The following is a 27,528-nucleotide window of genomic DNA, read 5'->3' as shown; positions in this document are numbered from 1 at the left end:
TTGACAAAACATAATTTCTGTACGTAAACATGCATTGTTTATTCATGAATACAGATGGGCTTCCGTAAATAGTACTTATAAGAATAAAAAAGTGGATACATTGAAATAGATATATTGTCTGATTCTCCACTTGGGTTGTCCGCAGCCGAGTAATCGTAGCTCGACTCGCAGCAGAGCAAGCAGTGTGCACGCACATGCCAATGGTGTAATAGTTTATGTGAGCGCACACAAGAAAACTCTATGGTTGTGTGCCTGTCAGAAAACTAAAGGAGTCAGAAACTTGCAGTAATCCTTTCTACCATCACCAACGAAGGGCAACCAGTTTTTGTGAGTAAAGTCTCGAAAAGGGAAATACAGGCATGGCAGCTAGCATCGTTTGTATACGGTGGCTTCATTTGTATTTAGCAGCACCCGCCTGTGAACATATGTAATCACACCCCTGTGAGCAATGTACGACGGACAAAGCGCTTTGTCCGTCGTACATGTTCTTATTTTAGTCTGCCTCTTCGTAGTGCTCTTTTCTTCAAGTATGCAAAACCAACTCGCCCACATCAAGCTTCTGCTGCTTCAGTCTCTCACACACGGATGCACGAGCTGTCGCTGAAATGCCAGTGTAAAAAAAGCCATGGAATGAAAACCATGAAGCTATGTAGAAAAAAAAAAGATTAGAATCACATAGGATGGCAGCACTTGCTGGGCTAAAAATAGTTGAAAAATTGGCACCTTTCTCAAACATACAGACTGCACTGTCAATATATGGCATTGACCATTTGGGACGTGTTTGCCATGCCATATATTTGCGCTCATGACCCTCAAAGGGTTAAATGTATCCACTCTGGGCACTCACTGTTGTTAGAGTACAGAATTCTGGTGCCGTGCACAGTCTTTTTGATTGAAAGCATATGCACTTTGTGTATGCTGCTAACAAAAACAAGGATGGGCAAAAGTATATACACGTCAGTTTGAGTGGAAGATTTACTATGGCAAGTAGCATTAGACTTATCACAGCCCAACCCATCAGTCACCAGCTCACAAGAGGGCATTGCATAAGTTGCCGTGAGGTCACTGAGAATCCCTGCAGATATAAATCAGGTTAGTACAAACCTTTGTGTTTATCACTTTTGTGCTTGTAACTGAAGAGTCTTATGTCAGTCCTTGTGCATTTATCAGTTAGGTTCACAATGTTTTCCATCAGATCGACCATGAAAAATGGCTGCACTTGCGATTTCTTTTTCTGCGTTTTTGTAAATGCTAATTGTAATTTTGTAGTTCAAGAAATCTTTTCTTATTTTAATGCAGGCCATGGGATTGAATGGGCAGAAGTTGTTTGGCATCCCCATAGTGGTCCAGCCAACACAAGCAGAGAGGAACCGGGCTGCTGCACAAAATGCCAGCACAAGCAGCAGCACTTTGCAACGAGGAAATGTTGGGCCAATGCGCCTTTATGTTGGCTCATTGCATTTCAACATCACTGAAGACATGCTCAAGGGCATCTTTGAACCATTTGGCAAAATTGACAAGATAGAGCTCATCAAGGATATGGAGACCAACCGCTCCAAGGGCTATGGTTTCATCACATTCCACGACTCGGAAGATGCAAAAAAGGCTTTGGAGCAGTTGAATGGCTTTGAACTGGCAGGCCGACCCATGAAAGTGGGTCATGTGACAGAGCGCACTGATGTGTCTCAGGCACCCAGCTTCTTGGACAGTGAGGAGCTGGACCGAAGTGGCATTGACCTTGGTGCTACTGGACGTCTGCAGCTGATGGCGAAACTAGCAGAAGGTGAGCCTTATGCCACATGATTTCGATACTATGTACACCTCTTTGGCAGTGGATGCTTTAGTGAACAGTAAGCTGCTGGCTATTTTATTTACTCCTACAGTTTTATCGATAACACGTAAGTAATAAGAAAATTGAATTTGGACATTTTTCCTGACCTAGTATTGTTTTCTTTTATATACATCACCTCCATCTGAAATAGCAAGCCCTGAATGTAACAGTGCTGTCATGAACTTTCATTATTCCAGCAACTGACCTTGAGCCCTAGTTGAATAGCCACTTCATTGATAGGGCAGCAGGGCAGAAGCCACTGTTTTGTCAGTGTGATAATTTGGGCAAGTTGCGTTCCATGGTATGTTTGCGAACTGACCTTTTTGAAAAGATCTAATACATTGGGTGGGTTAGCATACATTTTCTTCGTCCCTCTTTTACATAATTCATCCTGCAGCTTCTTTTCATGCATTTATAATGAAGCCTGATGTGAATGCTGGCCTACAGAGGATATGATGTGGAAGGTTAAATTTTAAAAAAAAAGATAAAAATCTTCATAAGAGCTGTGCTGGGCTGTGCTACTGTGGAGCCAACCCAACTTTTGCCAATCACCCAGCTCTTCTTTGTCGTCCTTTTCCTTCACTTTGTCTTATGCACTGCATGCAGTGTGAGTTCTTCACTGCCCACTTACGTCTTTTTTATGTCTAGTCTTACAGCATCCCTCATAACCTACTCTGGAGTTTTTGGATATGAAACTTTACAATGTTATTTCCAGGTGATCATGCCCAAAATGTACTGGCTACCATAGGGCTAGGCACTCAGCCTCAGCAATGTGTCAACCACAATTGATCCACTCCAGTGTTTTTGCAACGTTCTGGGACTGGTCCATAGCTTGCTTTATTTTAGTGGTTGTTTCGTCATTTTATTTTTTGGAAATGCATTCCTCGAGGGTCACATTCTTTTATTGCACATTTAAATTCTTCAGGGCAACTTGTTTAAAAAAAAAAACAAGGAAATAACTTTGTAGGTAACGATAAAGCAACAAAAATATTTTAAGGTGTGTAGTCTTATACATGGTTTATTGTTGCATGCAACTATAAACTAGCATAATTTTTTACAAATGTGATACTATTCACATTACTTATTTGTATGTTTTGAAAAGGTTTTGCACAACTAGAGCCCACATTTTGAATTGTTCCACTTCATTTTTTATTTTTGTGTCTTGCTGAGGGTGCTATCCCAGCAAAGCTAGAGGTGCAGCGGCCTTCTATCTACATCCAAACCATTAACGAAGGGCCAGAAAAAAGGAAACTAACATGGATCATTAGAGAATGTGGCCCCAGGGACGCACGGCCATAGCAAAAGTGAGACATGCCATGTGAGCGCCTGCTGGCATGCTCAGTGGTGTGCACCGGTAAAAAAAAAACGAAGCAAGAAACTTGCTGTAATGAAATGTTAGATTGCTATTAGACTAGATTTTATAAGCCCTCGTGTACTTTGCAAAAGAAAGGTCGCACCCGTAAGAATATCACTGATTTGCAAGCATCTGCTTGTAAACAAAGTATAATCGCAGCCTGCGGGGACAGCCATGTGGTCGAGCACCTTGCGGTAGTGCTGCAGTAGTGCTTCGAGTGATAAGAAGTAAGATAAAAATCTGTTTTCTCAATGCCATTAACTGAAAATGTACCGCAAGCGCTAGAATGCGGATTACAGTAGAAACGATCGCGTTTTGTAAGATTTTCTGGTGCCAACATTTACAATCGAGAACACTGAAAATGACCCAGGACTGTTATGGTGCTTTTTATCGTTCGATACATTCCCAGAAAACAGCCTTCTGTCACCGATGTTCAGTTCACCACAAAACTGCGATCATATGATACGTTTCCCAGCCGCTGGACCCCATGTAAACAAGGAAAGGTGCGATAGAGAGCAGTAGCTTCCTCGCAGTACTTGCCTGCCCGTGTCATGTGAAAACACCAGCGTACGCTCACTTTTCTGTTTCAGTACGAGCAAATCACAAAGGTCGTCACATGCTGCATTCGCCACTTCACTGCCAACCTTATCACGATAAGCATCTTCACTTATCTGTTTGACAGTGCATCTGGGCACAGTGCTGTCGGTGCTGTGGGAAGCGTACTGCACGTATTTAATAGGTGATAACCCGAACACGCTGCCGTTTCTTGCTGAAGGCAACATGGAGTGACTGTCAGTTTTAGCTCTGTTGGCATCATATTCCGGTGCCGCCCGCCAGCTTGATTTTGTTTTGGTTTCCTGCCGCCTTCTTAAAACACTACGCAATAGGAAAGCGCCAATGGGCATCTCAAGCTGCTTGGGCCCCACCAGCTCTGCAAGCGTCAGCGTCTCATGCCACGTTTCTCAACGAGTGGGCATGTTAAAACTTCCCTCCAAAATGCCCTGCCCGAAGAAGCTGCTGACCTTGACCAAGTTCGAGGAGCACAAACGTAAGCTCGTTGAGGCCACAAAAGCAACAATGCGCATTTTGGTACCGCTCAGCGCACCACCGGCTTGATGCACGTTGGCGTCTCGTACTGCAACAATTCGCTTCGGATTGCTTGGATACCAACTGAATTGAGTCTGCCAAATTTTTTAGTGACTGTGGATCACACGTTTTCCTGGTTAGTAGGTTTTCTCGGACATTTTTTTTTCATGACGTACGAACAAGATTTTACTGTAATAATTATGCAAGCATGAGCTTGAACACATGGCAGTAAGCTTGACTAATTGGAAATAAATACTGCCAAATTACTGTGGTGGCCGACACCTTAGAGTGAAGTGGTAAGTCAGTTTTGACGGAAGCCGAGGGCTGGCTGCAGGGTATGGATATTTAGTAGAAGTCGCCGAATGTTGCAGCACCTCCATACCAATGTTATAGACTGCACTTCACACTGAAACAACGCATTTGAATGTTTTGACCCTCAGAGGGTTAATGCCCATCTTCTGTGCTCTGTTGCTTCGCTTGTTGGAATGGGAGGTACAAGATCAAATGAAAAAGCTGCTTGCATGATTTGTGAAAAGCAAAACCTCAGTGCAAAGAAAAGACATGTTTTGTGCTGTTGTAAGGAGAAGTTGCCACTTCAGCAGGGAATACGTCTCATTGCTGGACCATTTGATGAATTACACTGCCCTGTCACTTGACCATGGCATACATAGATCACGAAGAATGCTGATTAGTAATTAGCTTTCCTAAAATCAATTTGTCGATCCTGTGTATTTAAAAAAATTTTGTTAGCATACTGGTGGCACCATGCAGCACACACTGAGGTTTTTTGGTCCAGTCTGTCAACATGTAGCATTGTTGTACGCGCTGATTTGGAATACATCCTAAAGGGGCCCTGAAACACTTTTCAAACATAGTAAGAAGGCGTTGTCGATCTGTCTTAGAGGCTGCTGTGAACATGTGAGCCAAATATTACCGCACTGCATACAGCAGGGAATTTACAATCTCATGTTAGAAACAGCAAAAAATCACTTACTCTTGCTTTTGCATAGCCGTTATGCAGTGTCATCTAAAGCACCTGGCCTACCAGTGCTATTGGCTGATTTCAGGATCACGAGGGTATACTCAGTAATACATAATCACTAATTTTGAGTTAAATTAATGAAAAATACATGTCTGCGATTTCACGAAGACAGAAAAATAGTGTCATGTTTGCCATGTCTGTAGCCAGGCGTGGCCTTCGAGATGGCAGTGGTGTCCTGTTTAGCATAGCCTACCACGGCTGGCATGGGATGCCGCGACGAGCCCTTTCACCGCTGCAGCACTCAACTTTTGTCCAGGGCTTTGCCCTCTTATCTTTTCTTTGTAGCTTCCAGCGCTCTAGCAAAGACAAAAAAGAGAAAGTTGGGTGTTGTTGCATTAACTCCACTTCTGGTTGAAGGAATAGAAATTTTTTTTTTTTTGCTGCAGGAGATTCACGAGATGTTTTTAATATCGGCCATTTCATGATTAGCTAGAAAAGTGTTTCAGGGCGCCTTAAAGCGATAGCTTTTCTTTGAGAAATGTTAAGGTGTATTAGCAGGTTATTTTTAATGCAAAATAGTCACACTTACCCTGAGAGGAGGTGACTTGGTTCGCTGTACCAGTGCGTTGGTAGTCATACAAGCTAACTTGCTTGCATGCAATATCTGTTTCTACCGTAACCTGAACAAAAACACACCACAAGCATTTTGAAGCGCTCGAAGTACACCGTCGTCTCTCGTCCGAGCTAAAGCCCCTCTATACACGTTTCCGCCGACCAGGTTAAGTACCGCCAACTTGCCCTCCTCCTCCGCGCCCCTCTCCCACTCACCCCCTTAGCTTCCGGCGCCAAGCGGAACTTACGTAGCTGCAGCTTCCTGTTCCGAGTGGAACTGACGTTTTGTTTTTTAGCTTTGTTTACTTTCGCGTCGCTGGAGAGGCTTTAATTGCACCAGCTGCGGTTGAAACTGTGAATGCAATTCCATTCAAGAACCACCGCCTATTGTAACCAGCGATCTGCTCGTGTTCGCTGCTTCGCGTCAACCTGCGACCGGTTGTGGCACGAGCGACAACGTACAGTGGAATGTAGTGCCTGGGCGCTTGGAGACCACTGCTGTTTTTCGTGCATTTGGAAAACAGTGACCGCCAACTACTACTACAGCGGAATACAACAGCTTGTCCCCTTTGCATTCTTATGGCGACTGCCACAGCTCAACTAAGCACGCGCGGGCGTCTCACCATCGTCTAACAGCAGTCAAAGCGGAAATTCCCGCAGCGCAACTCCAGGAAGCGGAAACGCCGGAACCGGAAATACCGGAACCGGATTTGGTGTGAGGAGAAAAGGCGGCGCACAACAAAGGTTGGCGCTACTTAAGAAAGCGGCGGTGGCGCGTGGATGCAGGGGCTTTAGTCCGAGCAATGTGGGCTTTTAGGGTTAGCATTGCAATAGTAATCAAAGACCACTATATCAAAGACTAAAGCATGTGCGACTTGTGACATTTGAGTGCTACAAAATAAGTAAAATTTTGTCTGTTTGACACTGCCTTGAAGAAGCCAATCATAAATTCTTGCTTTTCACGATTCTTGGGAAACTGTCCAAGATGTGCGGAAGCTTCAGATAAGAACTATTTCACAATCCCCTTTGAATTTGTTATATCCAGGATTCACTGTACTACACAACTATGCTAGCCATGGTTAGTAATGCAACAAATCTGATACGAGGCTTCTTCACGACAGGGGTGATTATTCAGTCATAGACAGTATGACTGCTGTATAAATGATGGTACAAATACCCATATGTGACAGCACACTTGTAAGTTCTCAAAATTTTTATTAATGGTGAAAAACACATTTGTTGACAAGTTTTCAGCAAGGTACAATTCGAATGGTTGAAGCAACACTGTCAGTGTGCAGAAAAAGTGTCAGTTTCGCCCCAAAGGCGGAGCATCGATTGCGACAGCTATACGAAGTACAGTAGTTCTATCGGCCAACTTGTAAATGCGCGCACAAGCAAACATGAACACATCTCACTCTATGACCGAGGAAACTCACTGCCAAAATGCTGGAGTAAGAAAGCACGGCAGCAGTAGCGACCGAATTGACCTTTGTGCTGCCTCTCGCAGCAATGCAAACTAAGACATGAAAACACAGCGTGTGGCAGACTCTGCCCCCATTGCAGATTACTTTCAAGATACAGTGGACCAGGCGTGTGCACGTGCGCAGCCACACAGAGTAGAATGCGCCCTCCCCTCCCTAATCTGCCCCCGGAGCTTTGCGTGCGATTGAAGACGGCACACTTGCTCCCCACTTTCCTCCATTGCGTGCGATTGAGCTGGGACCGCCGTCTCACCCTCATACACTTCCACTCGCACAAACAGCATATGGTGCGTGGCGACAATTTTATCACCCGTGTACTTTATATACGGAATCTCCCAACAGCAATGGCTGAAATGCACCTGGAGTGTCCATATAATTGCTATCGCAATAAAATATTCAAGCCACTCGCGAATGGAGCTGCCGGTCCACTACGGTGCTGTCGTCGTGTGGTTCCTGCTGATATGCAGCACGGAGAAATCCCTCTAGCATATTCCGGAACGTTAGCATGAAAACAACTTTTGCTGCACTCAGCGGCATATAAAATTTGACACCCTAATGTAATAGTATTTCGAATTTACAATGGTTTCTCAAAATTTTTTTTCTTAGAGGTAAGCAGGAACGGAATTTTGCTTGAATTAACAATATGAATAACCATGTAATTGAGCAATTACCCGTTACAGTACATGTACAACGTATACGTCACAATGCACATCCAACACAAGCCTTAGTGGATGCAGCAAGTCATAACAAAACTCCTCGTCCACTTCAATCGGCCCCCACCTCTCCGGAGACAAGGCTCCTCACAGAAAAGGACAGCTTTGGCGCGCCACGCGAGCACTTCTCCCACCGTGTGGCACCGACCTCCCTGGCGGCCTAGCGCGCTGGGAAGAGGTCTTGCGATGAAGGTTACGCCTCCGTGTCGCCCTTACCCCTGCGGTAACCTGGTTGTCAATGGCACAGTACCGTGCCTCCATCAACGATTCCTGCCCCTTCTCTCTCGCTCCTGTCTGCGAGGTAGACACTGGGCACCTCCTCTGGACTTGTCCTTCTCTACATGCCCTCCGCCAGAAACACCTGCTTCGATGTGGACCACCCCCAGGTCGGCCGCCAGATGTAGACAGTTGGATCTTTGGGCCCCACCACCGGACACTGCTGGACTTCCTCCGAGAATCTGGCGTGTATCTACACGTGTAAATAATTCTTTATGCTAGAAGGCACGCTGTCGCAATAAATAAAAAAAAAATTTATTTCTCCATTGGAATGCTTGCGGCTATGATGGGACCATAAAGTCAGTTATAATTAGAGATTGTCTTGATACCACTGTCTCTGCTAAGCACTAGAAATTGGAACGGAGCAGCCTTTTGTATCAACATCCTCTGTGTTTCACATTCTGCTACTGGGTAACCTTGTCTTTGTGGGTATATGCAGAGTCCTTCCATGTTTTTTCTGGTCGCGAAACTGCCGCCTCAGTTTCATATAGCGCCAGCGCCCGCCGCTAGAGGCGCAACCGTGCATGAGAGGGCATGCGAACGCCGCTACCGCTGTGGTTGTGTGTGGGGTAGCCTCGGTATTCTAGCTTTCTCAACTTCCTCAACGATCGCTTTAGTTTCACGTAACTATTTTTAACATTGAATATAATTAAATTACTGCCTGAGCGTGTCTTCTGCGATGATATGAGCGCACGGGACGAAAAAAAAAGTCGCTCATAACATGGAGCTTGCGGCGGTCTCAGACCAAAAAGAAGAAAGATCTGGAATTTTAAGAGCCAGAACCGCGATACGATTATGAGGCACGCCGTAGTGGGGAACTCGGGATTAGTTTTGACCACCTGGGATCCTTTAATATGCACCTAAATTTAAATAAACGGGTGTTTTGCATTTCGCCCCCGTCGAAGTGCGTCCGCTGTACACGGCCGGGCGGTCCCGGTCCGGATTTCTTCGTCATCGCCGTTCGCCTCAACGCTTCGGTGGGCTCCGCTTTTTAATATTTGCCTTAAATTAAACACCGCGCATTCGCAACAAAACGCCAGTGGTCCCACTTATCACCAGAGGAGTAAGCGCCAATTCTCCGTTGCGCATAGCGCCAGATTGTTCGCCGAGCACAGCTGTTCAGTTTCTGTTAAACTGTGGCATGGAAGTACTCTGTGGGCAGTATCTTATAACGAGATCAAAAGAATGAAATTGCTGTTGCAAAGGGCTGCTACCGTAGAATACTTAATGACAAAGAAAAGGGAACTGAGCTGCTCCATGCGCTTAAGATTTCTTGCAAAGCGATGTCATTTCTGAATAAGATTTAGGTAGAATTAATGCAAGACGAACTTCGCTACTAAATGTCTTCCTAGACAATCACATGTAAGAAGACAGGACAGACAGACAGACAGACAGACCTGTCCTGTCTTCTTACATGTGATTGTCTAGAAAGCGCAACCAATGTTTCCTATTACAATGAACCAACTTGCCCAACAACGCATCCTGCTAAATGCCTTCGGTGCGGCTTTTAACAACGGATTAAGGCGAACCTGAAGTGTTAGGACCTGCACAGTTGAAACTAGCTGTAATTAGGCAATTGCCTTAGCAAGCAGTCGTTTAGAAGCGTCAGTAAGCCCAGCACTTCACTGCTCGTGGTTTCGACGCAGAAACGACGAGACTAGGTATTTTGGTTCTTAATTCGCAACTATTTACAATATGTTAAAATGTTGCAATCACCGGTCCTGATATTCTTATCATGGTCGAAAAATGAAAAAAAAAACTTTATAATTCGATTAAGAAAATAAATAAAACGTGTTGGTGCAAAAACAAAATACAAGCACGATCATTTATTTATCATGTAAAATAAGCGGAGCGAAATACAGATAGCACGGAGGCGTCCGGTCACAAATGGTCCACCATTCACAATGCAAGAAGTTTGTTAAAAGCATGACACTGATATAATACGCATAAAGAAATAAGATCAAACGTGAGAGGTATGCATTGGGAGGCAGGAAACAAACACCAGCAAACGAATGGCAATAAGTACAGAATGCATAGTCGATTGTTTCTATAAACAAGAAAGTGTAAAGCATAAGCATTTCATAACACACGGCTAAAGAACTCTCAAACGAACACAAGTAGCCACATCACAAATACAGCAATTTTTTTTAAATGGCTTGTTAGAGATACCACCTTTCTACTTCTTCAGCTGCATGTTACTTAAACATGCAGACAAAACTTGCTCAGCAAATCACAATACAAATGTAGCTAACAGTGTGCTAATAACCTTCTTACTCATAGCAGCTTATAGACTTAAAAGTACGTGCAATTGAAGAATTGTAGCCCATCATTAGCCAAGACTAAAGGACAATGGAAAATAAAACAATGCATATTATTCTGTTTTAACACTTGCATTTAAAGGAATTCTAATGCTATACCTTTCATAGATGGTCGGGGTAAGGGCGCTATTGCTGTGAACTACTCTATCCTGGTATAACACAAATTGAGGTTGCAACAAAGCATAAAGCAAATGTGTTCAGCGTCGGCTTCTCACGCTCCAGGGACACGTCGTCGCCGTTGATGTTGAAATTGTACGCAGTGACGATGTCCGAGGCGTCAAAGTGTTTCGCGCACACACGTGTATACTTCCATTCGAAATTAAAACCGCCACTTTCCTGCCGCGGTATGGCCCGCTTCCATTTCTCGCGCTGCTCCTTGTTATTAGGTAAACAGAACAACGACACCTTTTCGGTCGTGCCCTTGTAGCCGGAACGGCACCCAGGCACGCACCACGTGTTCGGCATCGTTGTCCCACCCCACCACTTCAACCAAACAGCCCAACACTCGAAAAATAGCACAGCACATGCACAGAACGTACCCGAAAAGTCAGCTCGCCTCGCACTGCGCACGCATTTCGGTACGCGAACGATGCCCTCTGTGGCACAGTGGCGCCGCGTCGCGGCACCTTTGGGCAGCATATGAACCTCTCCCATAGCGTGACGGCGGAGTTTCGTGACCAGTAAAACATGGAAGGACTCTGGTATATGTATTTATTTATGGTAAATCATTACTATTGTGCTGAACTTCGTTTTGTGATGGCAGGCAGCCTTAAAAATGCAGCAGGAGACCAATCTAAAAGTACAGTAGAATATGTGCTACAAAATGGTTATTCTTTATTTCATTAAATGCTCCAATATTGGGCTCGTCTGCTCCAAAGGTGACATTTTTTTTCCGCCATTATGATGCCTTAAAAATGCCTTTCTTCTTTGCTAACTTGCAGCAAGTTCGAAATTTTCAGTTCATAAACCTAGTTCTCCAAAAGCTGTTACAGCGATTGCACCCCTAATTAAACTATTGAAGAAGTACTTTACCAGTCTAAGGTGACTTGTTTCTTAGAAATGCTCCTTGACCCCTTTAACTGCAGATGACAACGTAACTTGCCATCGAGCGCCCTCTGGTGCTGATGATGAGTTAACTCTTGGCATTTTGCCAATTTTTTCACATGTGTATGCGTTCAGTTACTTGTAATTTTGACAAGAAAATATTGCATAATGCACGACTTTCGCCAATTATTTTTGCACTTCTAAAATATTTTTTTGTTTTTTACGGCAGTTAAAAGGCTAGGATAGCCTGAACGGTGGTGCATGACAATGTAGACATCCACTAAGCAGTGCACGAACACATAATGTGTAGGCATAACATGTCTTATAACAAAGGCACATTTGCCTTTGTTGCTCAGCAGCTATGGCATTCTGCTGCAGAGTGCAGGTTTGTGGATTTACCAGGTGTAGATATCCTGAGTAGGGTAAAATGTGAAAAACTTCCACGCACGTATGGGTACTCCAAGTGGTTAATGTGAAAAACGTTTTTTTAAAAAATTGGCTTTTCAAGATCAGGGATGATGGTGTTTATGGGCTTGCCGTAATTGGGAACTTGTTGGCATGTAAATTATGTTATTTTGAAATAAAATTTCTTTCTCAAATTTCTTCCTGCAGGGTTTTAGAAAATTTGCTGAATAGTGTAGGATTCGAGGGTCGTTGCCTCGGAGTCTGGCGACACACTGAGGGTTGCTCTCTAGCCTACGCCGCCGGTGTGGCTCGTAACGAGTAGCTGGCCTATGCTACTGGGGCGTAACACAGAAGTTAAGTGGGCCCACGCCATTGTACGAGCTTTCTTTGCGAGGGTTACTTCTTTAGTGAAGAGTACGAGGTCGAGATGTTGAACGGAACATGGGGTTTATTTACATAGGAGAGGCAAACTTTTTACAGATTAAGGGGTACTTGTGCAGGCTGGAGCACGGAGCGCAGTACACTGTTCTCATAGTCTGAGCTTCATGTCAGAGCGGGCTACATCTTTTCTGGGAGAGCACGTCGGGACACGTCAGCACTCACCCACTGCATCAAAGGTGTCCGCGTTTAAAATAGTTGTCTTCTCTAGGTGACTAGACTAGGGAATCTGATGATTGTGTCTCGGCCAATCGTAATCATCGAATCATTCACAAAATCCTTCCCATGACGTTGCACTGTTCTGCCGGAAGCCGCCACAAGTGTTGCACAATCGCCCTCGCATAAGGCGCAACCGTGTGGCAATCTAGGAACCTGATGTTCAAGCCACTCCCACGGAAGATGTTGGCCCCTTCCACCAATTAGTGGATTGTGCATGACGGTCAGCTTGAAGGGAGCTGATTTTTTGCAGGAAATCAGGGAAGGCTTGAAGGTCGCTGCCCACACTAGCCCATCATAACAGTTCTTCCTGAAATAATCACTCATAGTTTCTACAGACAAGAAGAAGTGTGCTAACGGATGTCAAGGCGCTCAATTCTCTCGTGTTCTCTTGCATTCGTCTTTTTCGCATGACTACCGTGACTGCTGATGTCTGGAATTCTCATGACACAGATGCGATGGGGGGAATTGGTGTCGTAGTTATGCAGTTATGAAGACAGATGGCACAAATGTTCCAATGCCACTGCCACCTGATGGCATAGATAACTTGGGTTGAAAGGAACATGGTTCCTCCTCTTGGGCTGCGAGACTATCTCACAAAAGGCTTCGCATTTAGGTTTCAGAGTGCTGCACAGGCATGTGCTAACACGACTACTCGGGTGCACTTTAGCTCGCAAGGCTACACCCATGAACTGCCTCTACCTTGGAGCCTGGCATACGTGAACATTTGCTCACTATCCTTGCATGGCGAGTCCAATTTCGATTCCTCGGCATGTCTCAATCAAAGAACCATTTCTTGTAGTATACTTCGGCTAGATGGTACTCTTATATGAAAAGAGCAATAAATGCCCTTCTTGCATGTGTGTACTACAATGTTGTTTACTCTGTTAAGACTTTTTTAACCCCACCAAAAGTATTCTGCAAGTTATGCATTGGAAGCATTAAAATGTGGTACTTATTTTACCTTTTGCAATTTCATCATATTGGGAGGAATGTTTGCTAAAATTATTGCATTAATAAAACTTCCAGCTTCTGAAGACGACAAGAATACCGTATTTACTCGCATGATGATCGCACTCGTATAATGATCGCACCCCTGAATTTTGTAATAAAAATTCAATTTTTTTCCTTTCCCGCGTAATGATAGCACCCCGAACTTGTCGCAGTGATGTGTCGGGTGCAAAGTCTAGCTAATAATGATTGCACTTATATCTGTCGAATGCTGTCAAATGCTCCGCGAACAACTCTTGACATACCGAGCAGTCTGCACGCACCAAACATTCTTAAGCAGATGCCCCATTTCATTCCTTTCATCACTTTCCGCACTTCCATGAAAAAAAAAAAAAAAGCTACAACCAAACTTGGCTTTATTACTTGTAGGCTTCATAATGGTTTTGGTGAACAACAACATAAAAGGCGCCTTTCGATTCTTCTCGTCTGCACTCGTGGGCATGCAACAAATCGCGAGCGGCAAGTACAGTGGCCACGTTTACACTGATATTTAGGAGTGTACCCTATTCATGCGCCGACGCTTGTAACACAGCTAAGATAGTCGCGCCCACCCTTAGCGGAAACGTGCCGTATTAGGATAGTAGTGAAGACAAATGCCGCAGTTTCCACAGCATGCCTGCCATGTGTTTCTATGTCACTGGCAGCTACGCGCGCCCATCTCTGTTTCTGTCCCGTCAAAGCGGACATGGCTCCGTTATTGTTGCAAACTTGCCGATATTAACAATTATCATTTGTTACTGATACGGAAGAAACTTTCTGTGCGTGTAATGCACTCACGAGAAGAAAAAAATTGCGTGCGGCGCGTGCGGCTTGCTCCGCCGGCCGCCATATTTATTTTAGTATCCTGCACTGTTACTTACAGTGGCAGCCGCCTGCTTGTTGACCTTGTGTCATCCCGCAGCAAATGCGGGATGAAAAAAATATATATATTTTCACGGGAAATTTAACCTGCGTAATGATCGCACCTCTGAATTTGCATCAATTTTTTTTATAAAAAAGTGCGGTCATTATGCGAGTAAATTTGGTAGTTGAAATTAATGCACAGAAGCTGAGAAAAGCTTGTCAGAAGATTGCAAGGCATCAAAAAACAAATTCACAAGAAAAAAAGCAAAATTTATTCAGCCATTCTTGCTGATAGGGAAAAAAATGCTTATATTGTTGTTGTCGTCGACATCTTCCTGCCTGTAGAAAAAATTGGCAGTGGCTTAGCTCGGCTATGCCAGGATATACGTAGCGAAAGCTAAGGCATAGCATGGTTAGCCTTGGTTAATCTTGATTGTAAGTCCAGGTCAGCCTGGTTGTCTAGCTATGCTGCGGCGTTTAGCCAGTCGTTCGGCGTGCAGTTTGTCTGTTTGCAGGGTGATTCGTTTCCTCTTCATCTCGTTCAGATGTTGATTCCAGGCCTCCTCCTGCTTATCAAAATTGTCGCCGTCCATACTGCCGCCTCAACTGTGGTTGCGGCGCATGCGAGCTCTCCTTTTCAATCCTCCGACATGTTATCAGGCATGGGACGCAGCTGGCTAAACGAGCGGAGGCGAGCGCAACGACGAGGAACGCGGTGTGACGTCATACCAAACGGCGACGGCGGAAAGGCGCGGTGCTGCGCAACGGCGGAACACCTGTGGCTCGGTGCTACTAGTATGGCATGCGCAGTAGTGACTAGGGAACGAGAGAGTGAGAAATATCTGCGGCGAGGCGCGCGTTGTGACATCATGTGCCTCCTCGGAGCACCGCCAGGGCGAAATCGCAAGTTCGCAGCCAGTAAAGTTTTCGCTTTAAAACTGTACGCAGCCTTTTGAAGCAACCTAATAACCACATATATCAACATCATGCACTTGTATGGGGGCGATACTACAGTTGACAGATTCTATCACTGCCAGGAAAATTGAACATATTGTGTGTGCTCCCTGCACCACGTATGCTGTGATAGCAGGACAAGAACATGATTAGCTAGTGCTTTGAGGCTTCAGTAGAAGAGAAGAGAAAAATATAACTAGGGGGCTTAAGCATAGAGCAACAATGTCTCATAGTTACCGTATCAGCTTTGTGTATGTAACCTTATCTGCACTGCATCAATTAGCTAGCAGCTAGGTGCAGCTTGGCACGTGAGAAGTCAACAATGTTAACGCACTTTTGCTTTATTTATGTATCCTAGTGAATGATGATGCAGAGCAGCACTTTTGTACATAGTGGTTGCCTGTACGCTGATTGCCCTTTCCACAACTTGCCAAACAAGCGCTGCTGTGTTATCCTTCCAACATATGAGTTTTAATTATGTGACACGCATAAATAGTGGGGCTATACTCTGTTTCAGTGGTTCCTCTCAGCAGATCCAAAGCTATCAGGACTGTGAGCACAGATACTTAGGCAGCGCAATATAGTGCCATAGTTTAGAGCCAGCTGCTTGACTAAAAGGCCTTTACAAGTGGTCTCATTGGCAGCTATTAACAGATGCTACTCTTCAGGTCACAGCTGCGGTTTTCTGCACGATTTTACTTCACATTTTAATAAAATATTTATTGAGGCTGTACAATTCTGAAAATAGAGTTCTCCAATTCTTTAAGGGAAAATACGCAAAGATCAAAAGAAATCAGTGCAATGTTTCTATATAGACATTAATTCGCATTTAATGAATACAAACACGTAATTGCTTTGACACTGGTTAAATTCATATGTGTAGTCAGCACAGCCACAGCACCGTGGAGAGCTCCCACCTAGGAAGTGCTTTGTTCTTTGCAAAAATTGTATCCGCAGGCTTGCCTTTGCAGTATCGTTCCAAGCTGCTCTTTTACGCAAAAGAAACAAAGCAGCTGGCGTTAAATGTGCTTGGAACAATGTGGAAGGCGTGTGGCAGAAATGCAAGTGCAAACTGTAATTAAGAGAATGGCATTACTTATGAATGTCAGCGAGCACACCTTGTACTATACTCGCGGATAACTTGGCTATGAAGCGAAACCTATGGGGGCAGAGCTTCCGCACATGACTGTATTCGTACACAATGTAGTCCGGGCAGGCTGGGCACCAGTTTCGGTTTTGCCAACCTCACACAACCTCTTTGCCTTAGTCAAGGCAGATAAAATTAACTTGGCGAAAATCGGTGTTTATTCTCATCCAATATGTGCCAAGTTCTAAATAGTGAGTATCTCAACCTGTGTCGGAGCTCCGAAGCAGCCGTATGGCATCGGTTAGAACGTGCTACCGACTCTGGCATCGGTAGAGGTGGCGCCGCAGTCAGCTGGCTCACTCCTTTGTACATGCTGATGGTTGCGATTTCCAGATGGTTTCGCGTTGTTTCTGTACAGATGCTGGAAAACCTTTTTTTGTGTGCTTCAATATTCTTTTGTTGCTAAAGTTGGCCAGCAGCTGCTCAGGGGACTTGATTGACGGGACTGCAAGCGACGAACACTCACCAAAATACATGGGCGTCATTTTGCGTTTGATGAACGTGCAACGGTCTCGGGTGTGCAAAAACTTCAAAGAGCGAACTAAATATGCAACAAAATACCAATAGCTGACTGGTGAATGTTATGTATTGTTTCAAATTAGGTGCTGTAAAAAAACAAAAAAAGTATTGTTTTCTATTTTCCACTAAAAAAATTGTGAGCAAAACTGTGGTTAAAGATAATAATAATATTTGGGGTTTTACGTGCCAAAACCACTTTCTGATTATGAGGCACGCCGTAGTGGAGGACTCCGGAAATTTTGACCACCTGGGGTTCTTTAACGTGCACCTAAATCTAAGCACACGGGTGTTTTCGCATTTCGCCCCCATCGAAATGCGGCCGCCGTGGCCGGGATTCGATCCCGCGACCTCGTGCTCAGCAGCCCAACACCATAGCCACTGAGCAACCACGGCGGGTTGTGGTCAAAGAGGCACGCTTAGTTTCCGTAGCCTTTGCTTCATAACCAAGAAAAGTTGTCCACGAGTATGGTACCCACCATGGTGGCCTAACAGCTAGTGTTGCACTGCTAAGCATGCGGTCGCGGGATCAAATCCTTGCCGCGGCAGCCGCATTTCGATGGGGGCGAAATGAAAAAAAAAAAAAAAGAACGCCCATGTCCCATGCAAAGCAGAAGAGTGGGTCTAAAAATTAATATGCAGAAAACTAAAGTAATGCTTAACAGTCTCGGGAGAGAACAGCAATTTACAATAGGCAGCGAGGCACTGGAAGTCGTAAGGGAATACATCTACTTAGGGCAGGTAGTGACGGCGGATCCGGATCATGAGACGGAAATAATCAGAAGAATAAGAATGGGCTGGGGTGCGTTTGGCAGGCATTCTCAGATCATGAACAGCAGGTTGCCGTTATCCCTCAAGAGAAAAGTATATAATAGCTGTGTCTTACCAGTACTCGCCTACGGGGCAGAAACCTGGAGGCTTACGAAAAGGGTTCTACTCAAATTGAGGACGACACAACGAGCTATGGAAAGAAGAATGATAGGTGTAACGTTAAGGGATAAGAAAAGAGCAGATCGGGTGAGGGAACAAACGCGAGTTAATGACATCTTAGTTGAAATCAAGAAAAAGAAATGGGCGTGGGCAGGACATGTAATGAGGAGGGAAGATAACCGATGGTCATTAAGGGTTACGGACTGGATCCCAAGGGAAGGGAAGCGTAGCAGGGGGCGGCAGAAAGTTAGGTGGGCGGATGAGATTAAGAAGTTTGCAGGGACGGCATGGCCACAATTAGTACATGACCGGGGTTGTTGGAGAAGTATGGGAGAGGCCTTTGCCCTGCAGTGGGCGTAACCAGGCTGATGATGATGATGATGATGATGTCCCATGCATTGGGGGACACCCTGTTATACATTCAGCCTGTAACTTAGCACTATCCTGAACTTGTAATGGATCCATGCCAACTCACCAAAATGCCAGCCCAGCTACTGTTCAGGAATGCTGTGATGATTCATGCGTGACATTGCCATCCACCAGAACTCGGTGCAGCACCGCATCGGTTACAAAAATCTCATTTGCTAGCATATTCTTGGGCACTTTGCTTTCTGCTGCTTGCTTAGTGCTTTTTTTATAAATTTGGCTTCTCCCTGCTCGACATTAACATGACAGCACCTCCATGGACGCTGATCCTCGCAATAAAATTGCTGCAACCAATAAAAAGCAACTGCATTGCTTTGCGGCAACCAACAACTAATAGCGGTGCTGAATCATACCTTTTGTCTCTTTTTTGGTAAATCAGCCTCCCGTGCTCATCTGGCATGTGTGGAATCTGAGGCATTGCTTTTTCAAGTGAGACTGAAATGTCAATGCTATGTCATATTCTTTCAATATCACAAGTGACACAAATTGTTTTTTTTTTTTAATATACTTTGCTTTGAGCAATCCTGCTAGGAATGCTACTCTACCTGACAGTTTCTCAAAAGCCACTGGTTATTGAGCCAGCTTCCTGTCGTTTGGCAAAATTTAAACAATTTCTTTTTGCAGTTTTTTCCCTTCAATAACCTGGCTACTTTTAATATCAAATTGGATGTCTGCACAGTGACTATCTGAACCTCATTATAGCTTTTCAATAGTTCTAGGCCTGTGCACTCAAGTTGTGACATCACATGCGTAGGCTGATGCTCCCAACACCAACTCAGTAACCATAACCCTGTGCTCCACGCTTGGATGTTTCAAAGTGCATCAACAGCCTATACAAATGTGGGGTTGGTGTTCAGTGGCAATGCTTATCACACTCATGGTTTAGTCATGCTGTGCTAACAAAGCAAATACTGATCCACTTGGACTGTTGATTGTGCCTCGAATTGCACAAGCCTTGTGCTGTAAAGCTCCTGTTGTAAACTGTACTTTGAAAAAATGATAGATGATCCAAGTGTCTGCAGTATCCTTTTTTGAGCCCATTGGCTGTCAGCCTACATATACGCAATTGTGGTTCTATGTGCATCGCTATATCCATCTGGTTGGTCAAAAGCTATTGAAAGCAAGTTGAGATGACAATTTAGTAAGCTAGTCAGTGGATATTAAAGGCATATGAAGGGCATGAAAAGCAGAGAAATGTTAAAGGGCTCCAGAAAGACTTCTCTCAAATGCAACAAAGTGCTAGCTATAATGCTTTAGAACTATGCTGCACAACGGCAAAAGTGAAAGAGAAAAACGTGAATCAGACAAGCTGGAATGCTTGTTAGATTTGGCTATGCATTAGTACAAGAAACATTTTTTTTGTTCTTTTGCACCTCTTTTTGCATAAATCCAACACATGAGCCCTAAAGCTATGACTTACTGACAAATGTGCTGTACCCTTTCCAGCACAGTCAGTAACATGATGCTTGCAAGAGACTTGCACACCTACATGCTTTCATGCAGTTCCATGAACACTAGCCACTAGTGCTTTTTATTTAATGGTGTTGCAATCAACCATCTGTAACAATTGTCAGTGCATTTGTCGATTTAAATGTTGTGCTCTTTACACAGTTCTATCAGCTAGGAAAGAATGGTCAGGTAGCACCACTCCTGCAACTTGCTTTCATTCTAAAACCAAATAACTGCTCCCTTCTTTTTGTCTGCAATTTTCTTAGCCTTAAACTGAGTTTTTGTGGTTTTTACTGCCACAAGGACCTAATTTTCTATGGCCTTGGCTGCATTTAATCACATTTGTCATTGTTGTATTTGAAGTGCGAAACCATTTATCTTTTTTTGGGATGGCTGGCAAGAGAAAAAGTGAACTTCCTGGCTGATGGGGTCGTTTAAAACATCAACTATAAGCAGGTTTAACATTGTGTTTTGTACATAGCAATTGAGTAAAGAGCGATTTGGGGCTATAGAAGCTCACACTGTGTGCCAATTTTTTTAGGTAATCACAATGGTATGGACCGGTTCCCCAGAGCCAGCAGAAGAGGTCTTCACTCATTTGTAATGAACCACCATGCTGGGCATGCAAGAACTGAATTTGGAGTTGGTTCCACACCTGAAGCTGAGGCATTTTATAGTAAAGAACAATGCTGAATATTTTAATATTGGGCCAGTTTTCCAATTTCCATCTCTATAAGGATAGCCTCCGAGTTGCCTGCGCTGGTTTCCAGAAGCAGTGGAAGCAGATGGGCTGGTTAAATGACAAAGTGCAGGTGCCACAACCATCCTCTTTTTTTGTTGTAGTAAAAGTGAGATAAGGGTGAAAGTTACGCATATCATTATCGTGTTACAGTAAGAATTAAAAAAACACGGTGTTGGCTCACCTTGGTGGCTCGGCACCTGCAGTATTGTGCTGCTGTGTGCGCATAGTCACCAGTTTGATTCTTCACTGAATTGCTTGGTGCCTTAGTCATCAATCCTAGGTGCCTTATGTCATTGAAGTGGGCATAACTTAATTTGTAGTGTAGCATAGAGTCTATGCTCTCTCTGGTTGCAGAAGTGTAGCAGTGAAAATTGGTGTACATTGTTTGATCATGAAGGCCAGGTAGAAGAAGGCATGATTGATTGAACTGGTGTCATTTCAGTCAGTCTACCAACACTTTTTGTTGCAAAGTCATGCCACTTTTGCTGGTTCATTTCTTTGCATATACAGCTAAGAAGATGTCCTCACAAGGATCAAAATTTGGATGCAGGCCCTGGCTGCTTCTAAAATGTTCAAGTAGTGTATGCTGCTGAAAAGAAAAACATTTCTGTGTGTTCCAGTTGAGGCACTGATTAACCAGTGTTGTACATTATATTCATTTAACAGTATTTTTCAGGTCCAATTTCAATTGCGGAAGAAGGGATTTCATGTGACACATATTTTACATTAGCAAGTTTAAATTGTGTAAACCTGACACTGAGTATAGTGTGCACTAAAAGTTCAAAGTATAATAACAAAATCTAGTAGGCCACAAAATGTCACCCACTGAGTGTGATATAGTTTTCTTAATTGCTACTTTTGCAGTAAATTTTAGATGTCACTTTTTGTATTTGTCGCATGGGCACTTCAGAGTGTGCTCTAGTTAGTGCAGCCCAAGGCCAGCAAAAGTTTATTGCTGTTAATGACATTCTTAGTACAGTCAATTTTGAGTACTTTCTTTTCTGTGGCACAGTTGAAAGACATGTGAAAGTAGCTAAACCTGCAGTAATTAGTATGGAAAGTGTAAAAAAAATAATTTGATGCCAGCAATATTCATAACTGAAAGTGATGGGGATAATGCATTGCAAAAATCAAAGAAATGGACCATTATCACAATGCTTCTTTTACTTAATGTATATGAAGCCAACAGACAATGAACTCAAAAGAACACAAAAGACAGTGAACCTAAAGCAAAAATTCACTAGCTTTTTCCCCCATACTTGCAACCTATGCATGGTGCATGCAACGTTCTGCTCATTGAGCTGCAGTGGTGCTGTCCTGTGCACTTTTTTGTGGGTATCTATATACATGTATGTATAACGTTGCCCGAGGTATGTTTCCAGCATGACTTGCAGCCATGACGGGAGATATAGAATGCCCATAAAACGGCAGGCATCATGTAATAGGTGATCTTACAACCAGGTGACTGGCGTGTAAGTCCTTGTATGCTGCATCAAGGATGCCAGAGTCGATACTCATGCTGTGCAATGAGTGAGAACAAGCCCCTCAGCTGCCTTGTTTTTTCTGTGATTGGCAATTCCCGCAATGTCTCGCTATCATGCCAATTCTTTATAATACATGGCAGCTGACCAAAATTGGGTCTTCAAGGAAATGAGCACACATGAGAAGTTTTGTGAACATTGGGTCTTGACACAAGTGCAACTTTTTCATCAAGGAAAGTTGTGGTTGAACTATGCAAATGCATTGTATGCAAACATCTGGAATATGTAACTGGCCCCTATGATAGCTTATGAGCTAATATGTAGACAGTTTTTTATCTTTGTGATTCTGATGTGTATCTGGCACCTTAAGGCATGGTTACATCTGCTCCTTATTTGCTTGTTTTGGGTTTCCTGCCTAAAATGGATCAGAACTTTTCGTGCCAATATGCTTTAACCCCACAGAGCCCAATGTATCATTTTTTAAACACTGTGTATGATGCCTCTTAATTCTATTAAGTGCAGGAAACATGGCTGTGGCCCATAGTAACGTTTCTGATATATGCTAGAGTGAAGTTTCAGTCAGTTGTGGATAGTTCAATAAGTTATTAGCTTGTACCCAATTACCTTTTTTTAACGAATATACTCTCCATGGTCAAAAATTAATGTGAACAAGTTATATAGTTTACCTTGATGTAGAATGTTCGAACTTCGTGGTGTTAAATAAGGGCTTTTTGTCATTTTACTAAGCTGAATTGTGAAGAGCTCGTCATTGGCTACAAATCTCCATTTGGCATTGACAGCCTAACAGTGATGATTAAGAAGTTATTGAGAAAATATTCAGTAATCAGCAAAATAAATAATCTGTGTAGGAATTTTTTTAGTCTGCTCCAGCTGTGAATCTTGGCCAGCAAAAGCCATCATTGTGTCTGGAATCCCCTAATGTTAATAATTTCTCATTGCTGACATGCCTACTATGTACACGGTCATGCATTGCAGCAGAGTCACTGATATGAGTTGTTCTTACTTGCAGGCACAGGGTTCCAGATACCACAAGCTGCAGTTAATGCCCTTCAAATGAACCCCACTGTACTGCCAGGACAGCCCCAAGCAGCTGCTGTGGCAGCAGCAGCTGCACCAACAATAGCCACCCAGTGTTTCCTGCTGTCCAACATGTTTGACCCTTTGACGGAAACAAATCCTTCTTGGGATGAGGAGATTCGACGAGACGTGATTGAAGAGTGCCGCAAGCATGGTGGAGTTCTGCATGTCTATGTAGATCGGGCATCACCTGAGGGACATGTGTACGTCAAGTGCCCAACCATTGCCTCAGCAGTAGCCTCTGTCAATGCGCTGCATGGGCGCTGGTTTGCTGGTGAGTCCATCTTCCCTTGCTTGCTTAGAAGTTGGGCATGTGTGTCAGATTTTCATGTGATAGAACTGTACAAATTAAACTTTGCCTTTGGCAATCTAGGAGACAAACAGTAAACCCTCGTTACAGGAACCACACTTTGTTTTAAGTGGTATTTCATTAAATGCAGAGAGTTTCTAAAAGAGCCAGAGTATATAAGATGTGCACTCCAACAATGTGTGAGCTTGTAAAACATATATGGAAACACATCCACGCTCAGTAGTGGGCTCTTGAAAGAAGAAATTCTTAAAACACCCATGGGGAGCTGCTGCCTTGTTTGTCGGTTAGCATCATGTGATACAGTTAGACTGGAGCTGCTGCCAGGTTGAGTGGCCTCGATGACACTGTTTCGTTCTCCAGGTCGATACAAAGGGTCACCGTGTATGCTGCACCATGCAGTCCCGAGCAGATTTTCTGCTTCACACTTAATACAAAGCAAATTTTGGGGCTGCTGCACTTTAAGTATTCCAGTCCAACATACACTGGTTAGGGCCCCGAAATTTTCAAATGAAGTGATATTTCGGACAAAGAAATTTCGTTGTTTATCCTTGGCACAAGAATTTACTGTAGATTCTCAGTAGAGCAAGTTGTGGGGTGAGAGCGCCGGAGCAGGGAAAGGAGGAGCAGTGGAGTGGTGTGATGTAGAAAGGCACAGTGGTTTCATGGAAGTTCAGCAGGCATGCTGGATTGCACAATCCTCTCCACCAGAGTATTGAGCAGAAACTTTACATTCGTTCATTTTCATTCTGACTGAGCAAAAACGGTTCAGTTTCGGCCCCTTAAGTGCCCTGGAGATCCTGTGCCGCCTGTTTTATTGTTATCGCAGGTGTTCTCCTGAGGCTTCCGTTTCCCGGTATTATTTTTGTTTTCGCATGCTACGCACTCCCCAGCAAGCATAGCAAAGGAGCTTCTACTAGGGATACTCGCGTTGTACTATGTACAGGGTGTATCTCTACATGAAGCCTGATTTCCCAGGCCCAGATACGCGATGGCAGTGTGTTTCACGTCCCTGCCGTGTGGCGTCACTGGAGTCTCAGCTGTACTGGGAGTAGGTTGACATATAAGCTTCATTGTTCAATTACTGTTGATGACTATGAAGATGTGAGCTCCGCTGCTTAGCTCTTTACCGATCGCACCCATCGCACATTGTCAGCCCGCTATCAATGCTTTGAAGCGCCGCTTTTGAGACCTTCCACACCGCTCACGAGCACACTGTGCTATCGGACTTGAAGGAAGAGAATTAGTTTTTTTTCCCTCTATGCTGTTCGCTCTTTTCCCACCAGCCGGTAATTTTTGAACGCTCCTCAAAGTTTCGCAATCGTCAAAGTGGAAAGAAAAAATGGCCGCCTCTGGTAGCAGCGTACACGCTTCGAAAGATAGCACGTCTCGCGATTCCACTGCGTCTGTGGCTGGTTTTATTCATAGATCGAGCAGCAGTGAATCTGAAGATGCTGACTTTTCGTCAGACTTTGACTCTGAGAGCGACGACGATGCAAACCAGCCCAGAACATCGGTGGCCACAGCCTGGCACGCCCAGCTGTAGTCCTTGCAGTTAAAGTTAATTTGGAGTTTTTTCGGAGCTAGTGCCTATTAGACGGCAATACATTTTGTATATCTAATAATTCTTGTTATATTTTTTTCTTAGTAGATACAAGCATGTCTTTACAAACATTGTTCAATTTTATCCCACAATCTTAATTCTGGCAATTTATGCCTTTTTTTTTAATGAGATACACGTCTCGTTAATAAAACTTTTGTTTACGTATTACATAAAATATTGAGTGCAGTAGTTCCTTCATAAAAAAAAAATCTGGCATAACCTACAAAAAACGCTTATTTCCCCCATGGTAGGGAGAGAGTCAGTTTCCGTTGGATAATTGTGCCGCTTTGTTATTTATTTTATTTATTTATTTATTTATTGCGGCACTCGGCACGTTCCGTGAATTCTGCTAATTAATCTGGTTTTGATACTATTACATAACGCATACTTTTGCCTGGCCCAGAGGGTGAGTCCAAATTAACGAGGGTCGAAATAACGGTTTTTATATACCACAAATGAGAATTTTATTGAATGTGCCTTTTACCAATGCGCATTCCAATGCACAATGCATTACCAATGCACAGTAACTGGCTCTACCAGCTACTGTTAAGCTGAGTTTTAACCATATGTGACATATATATTTCAACTTCTGCATCAGAAGCACTTGTGAATGGACCAGATATATTTTGCCTGCATAAAACGTCAAATTGCAGCTGTATTACTGACAATAAATGAGATGCTTGTAAAATTCGTTTGCTTATTTTTCAGAAACATAATTGCCATTTGTGCTGTTGCTTTGTTTCAGGTCGAATCATTACAGCTGCGTATGTCCCAGTCATGAGTTACCACACCCTCTTCCCGGACTCTGCAACGACAAATACCCTGTTGTGAATGAAAGAGGCCGACGGTTGTGCATGGACATCGTCGCCTCCATCTTTCCCCGCCTCTTTTCTTTACACATAAGTTAGAAAACTTTGTCATATTGCATAAGCTGCAATCTTTTGTTCACCCTCTTTGTCTTATGTTGCCCATTGTAAATGTACATAGCAGAGTACATGATGCTTTCAAGTGCACACAGTAATAAATCACTTGTGTATATATATATATATATATATATGCAGACTGCAATTATTGCTAAAGCTGACAGGGAAAGATGGTACAGTACAATGATACCTGCTTGCAAGATTATCCATATTTAGTTCTTTGCCAACTACATTGACTTAGCAGCAGTGGCAGTCAGATGCTCCCTCCCATGAGATTGATTCGTGGTTGCAGTGGCTGCATTTTTATGGAATCAGAATGCAGAAGTGGCAGCACTAAGATTTCAGTGCACGTTGAAAGATTTAGTGGCCAAAATTATGGGGACCCTGCAGAATCTTTAGAGTGATGGTAAGAATACGCACCAAGTCATCATATGGTAGCATCTCTAACACATCAGCTAAATAGTGCTCCTCTGCATGAAGCACGAAACTTGCATTAGAGATATAAAACAAGCGGGTTTCATATGCAAGAAATGGCAGCAGTAGCACCAAATTTGTATCTAATTTTGCTCAAAAAGCTGTCCTTTTCTGCAGCTCTTTGAAGTCCCTGCCATCCTTGAGGTATTTGTGACATAAGGAATTTTTAGAATTGAAGAACCATCACTTTGGTTGTGCAAAGAAATGGTAGACCACCACTGCATGTGGGCAGAAAGCAAGCCAGATATTGCCTTCGCACTTAAGCTCTGTGTCAAACTCAAAATAAATAGCATGTGTCCGGAAAACCAAAAGCCTTCATGGCAGCATGAATTACATCCAGGACTTACCCATCTCAGTTTTCACATGCATTTAGAGATAGTTTTTCAAGCATCTGGGAGTGGTGCTTGAAGGAAAGTGGCTTAACTAGAGGAGATACCAGTTACATCAGTATATGTGCATCCCTTTCTGTCATCATTTTTCATCAGTATTTTTTACCCCTTTACTCCTTCCCCTATGCAGAGTTGCAGGCCAGAGTACACTAGCCCAGGCCAACTTCTCTGCCTTTTCTATAATAAATTATGTCTATATATTTGGCGATGTTATGTCAGCCATACTCGTCGTCTCCTTTCTTCCTAACACATTACTGAAATGCCTTCATTGCATTCAGTTTCTATGATGAATTGTTTGATCTAAGGCTTGCAGTAGTGATGAATGGCTTGTAGTTAAGGAGAAAATGCATTATGCATGACACAAGAATGGCAGCACAGTACAAAGGGCAGCCAGGAGAAGTAACTCGTCAGTAACGTGGATCAGCACTACACAGTTACTTTTTCAAGGAATACATTATAGATGTCTCAGATTTGACTCA

At 43.6% G+C, this 27,528-nt stretch overlaps 2 protein-coding genes across 3 annotated transcripts in view; both read left to right on the top strand.

The window, feature by feature from the left end:
- Caper (RNA-binding protein 39-like protein Caper) overlaps positions 1–27,267 on the top strand; it is an 86,547-nt gene extending 59,280 nt beyond the window's left edge. For both annotated transcript variants that reach the window (XM_075671604.1, XM_075671598.1), the window contains 3 exons: positions 1,300–1,783; positions 23,286–23,627; positions 26,009–27,267. In XM_075671604.1, the coding sequence (XP_075527719.1) occupies positions 1,300–1,783; positions 23,286–23,627; positions 26,009–26,094 (912 nt within the window). In that variant the 3' untranslated portion in view covers positions 26,095–27,267. The remainder of the gene's footprint in view (positions 1–1,299; positions 1,784–23,285; positions 23,628–26,008) is intronic.
- On the top strand, positions 1,795–23,278 carry LOC142559935 (uncharacterized). Its single transcript, XM_075671639.1, has 2 exons — positions 1,795–4,233; positions 20,574–23,278. The coding sequence occupies exons 1-2, from the start codon at positions 4,083–4,085 to the stop codon at positions 20,723–20,725; spliced, it is 303 nt and encodes a 100-aa protein (XP_075527754.1). The 5' UTR covers positions 1,795–4,082; the 3' UTR covers positions 20,726–23,278.
- Positions 27,268–27,528: the final 261 nt, after the last annotated feature.

The sequence above is a fragment of the Dermacentor variabilis genome, chromosome 1, assembly GCF_050947875.1.
Source record: "Dermacentor variabilis isolate Ectoservices chromosome 1, ASM5094787v1, whole genome shotgun sequence".
NCBI classification, from domain to species: Eukaryota; Metazoa; Arthropoda; class Arachnida; order Ixodida; family Ixodidae; genus Dermacentor; species Dermacentor variabilis.
This window is presented reverse-complemented; position numbering and strand designations above follow the sequence as displayed.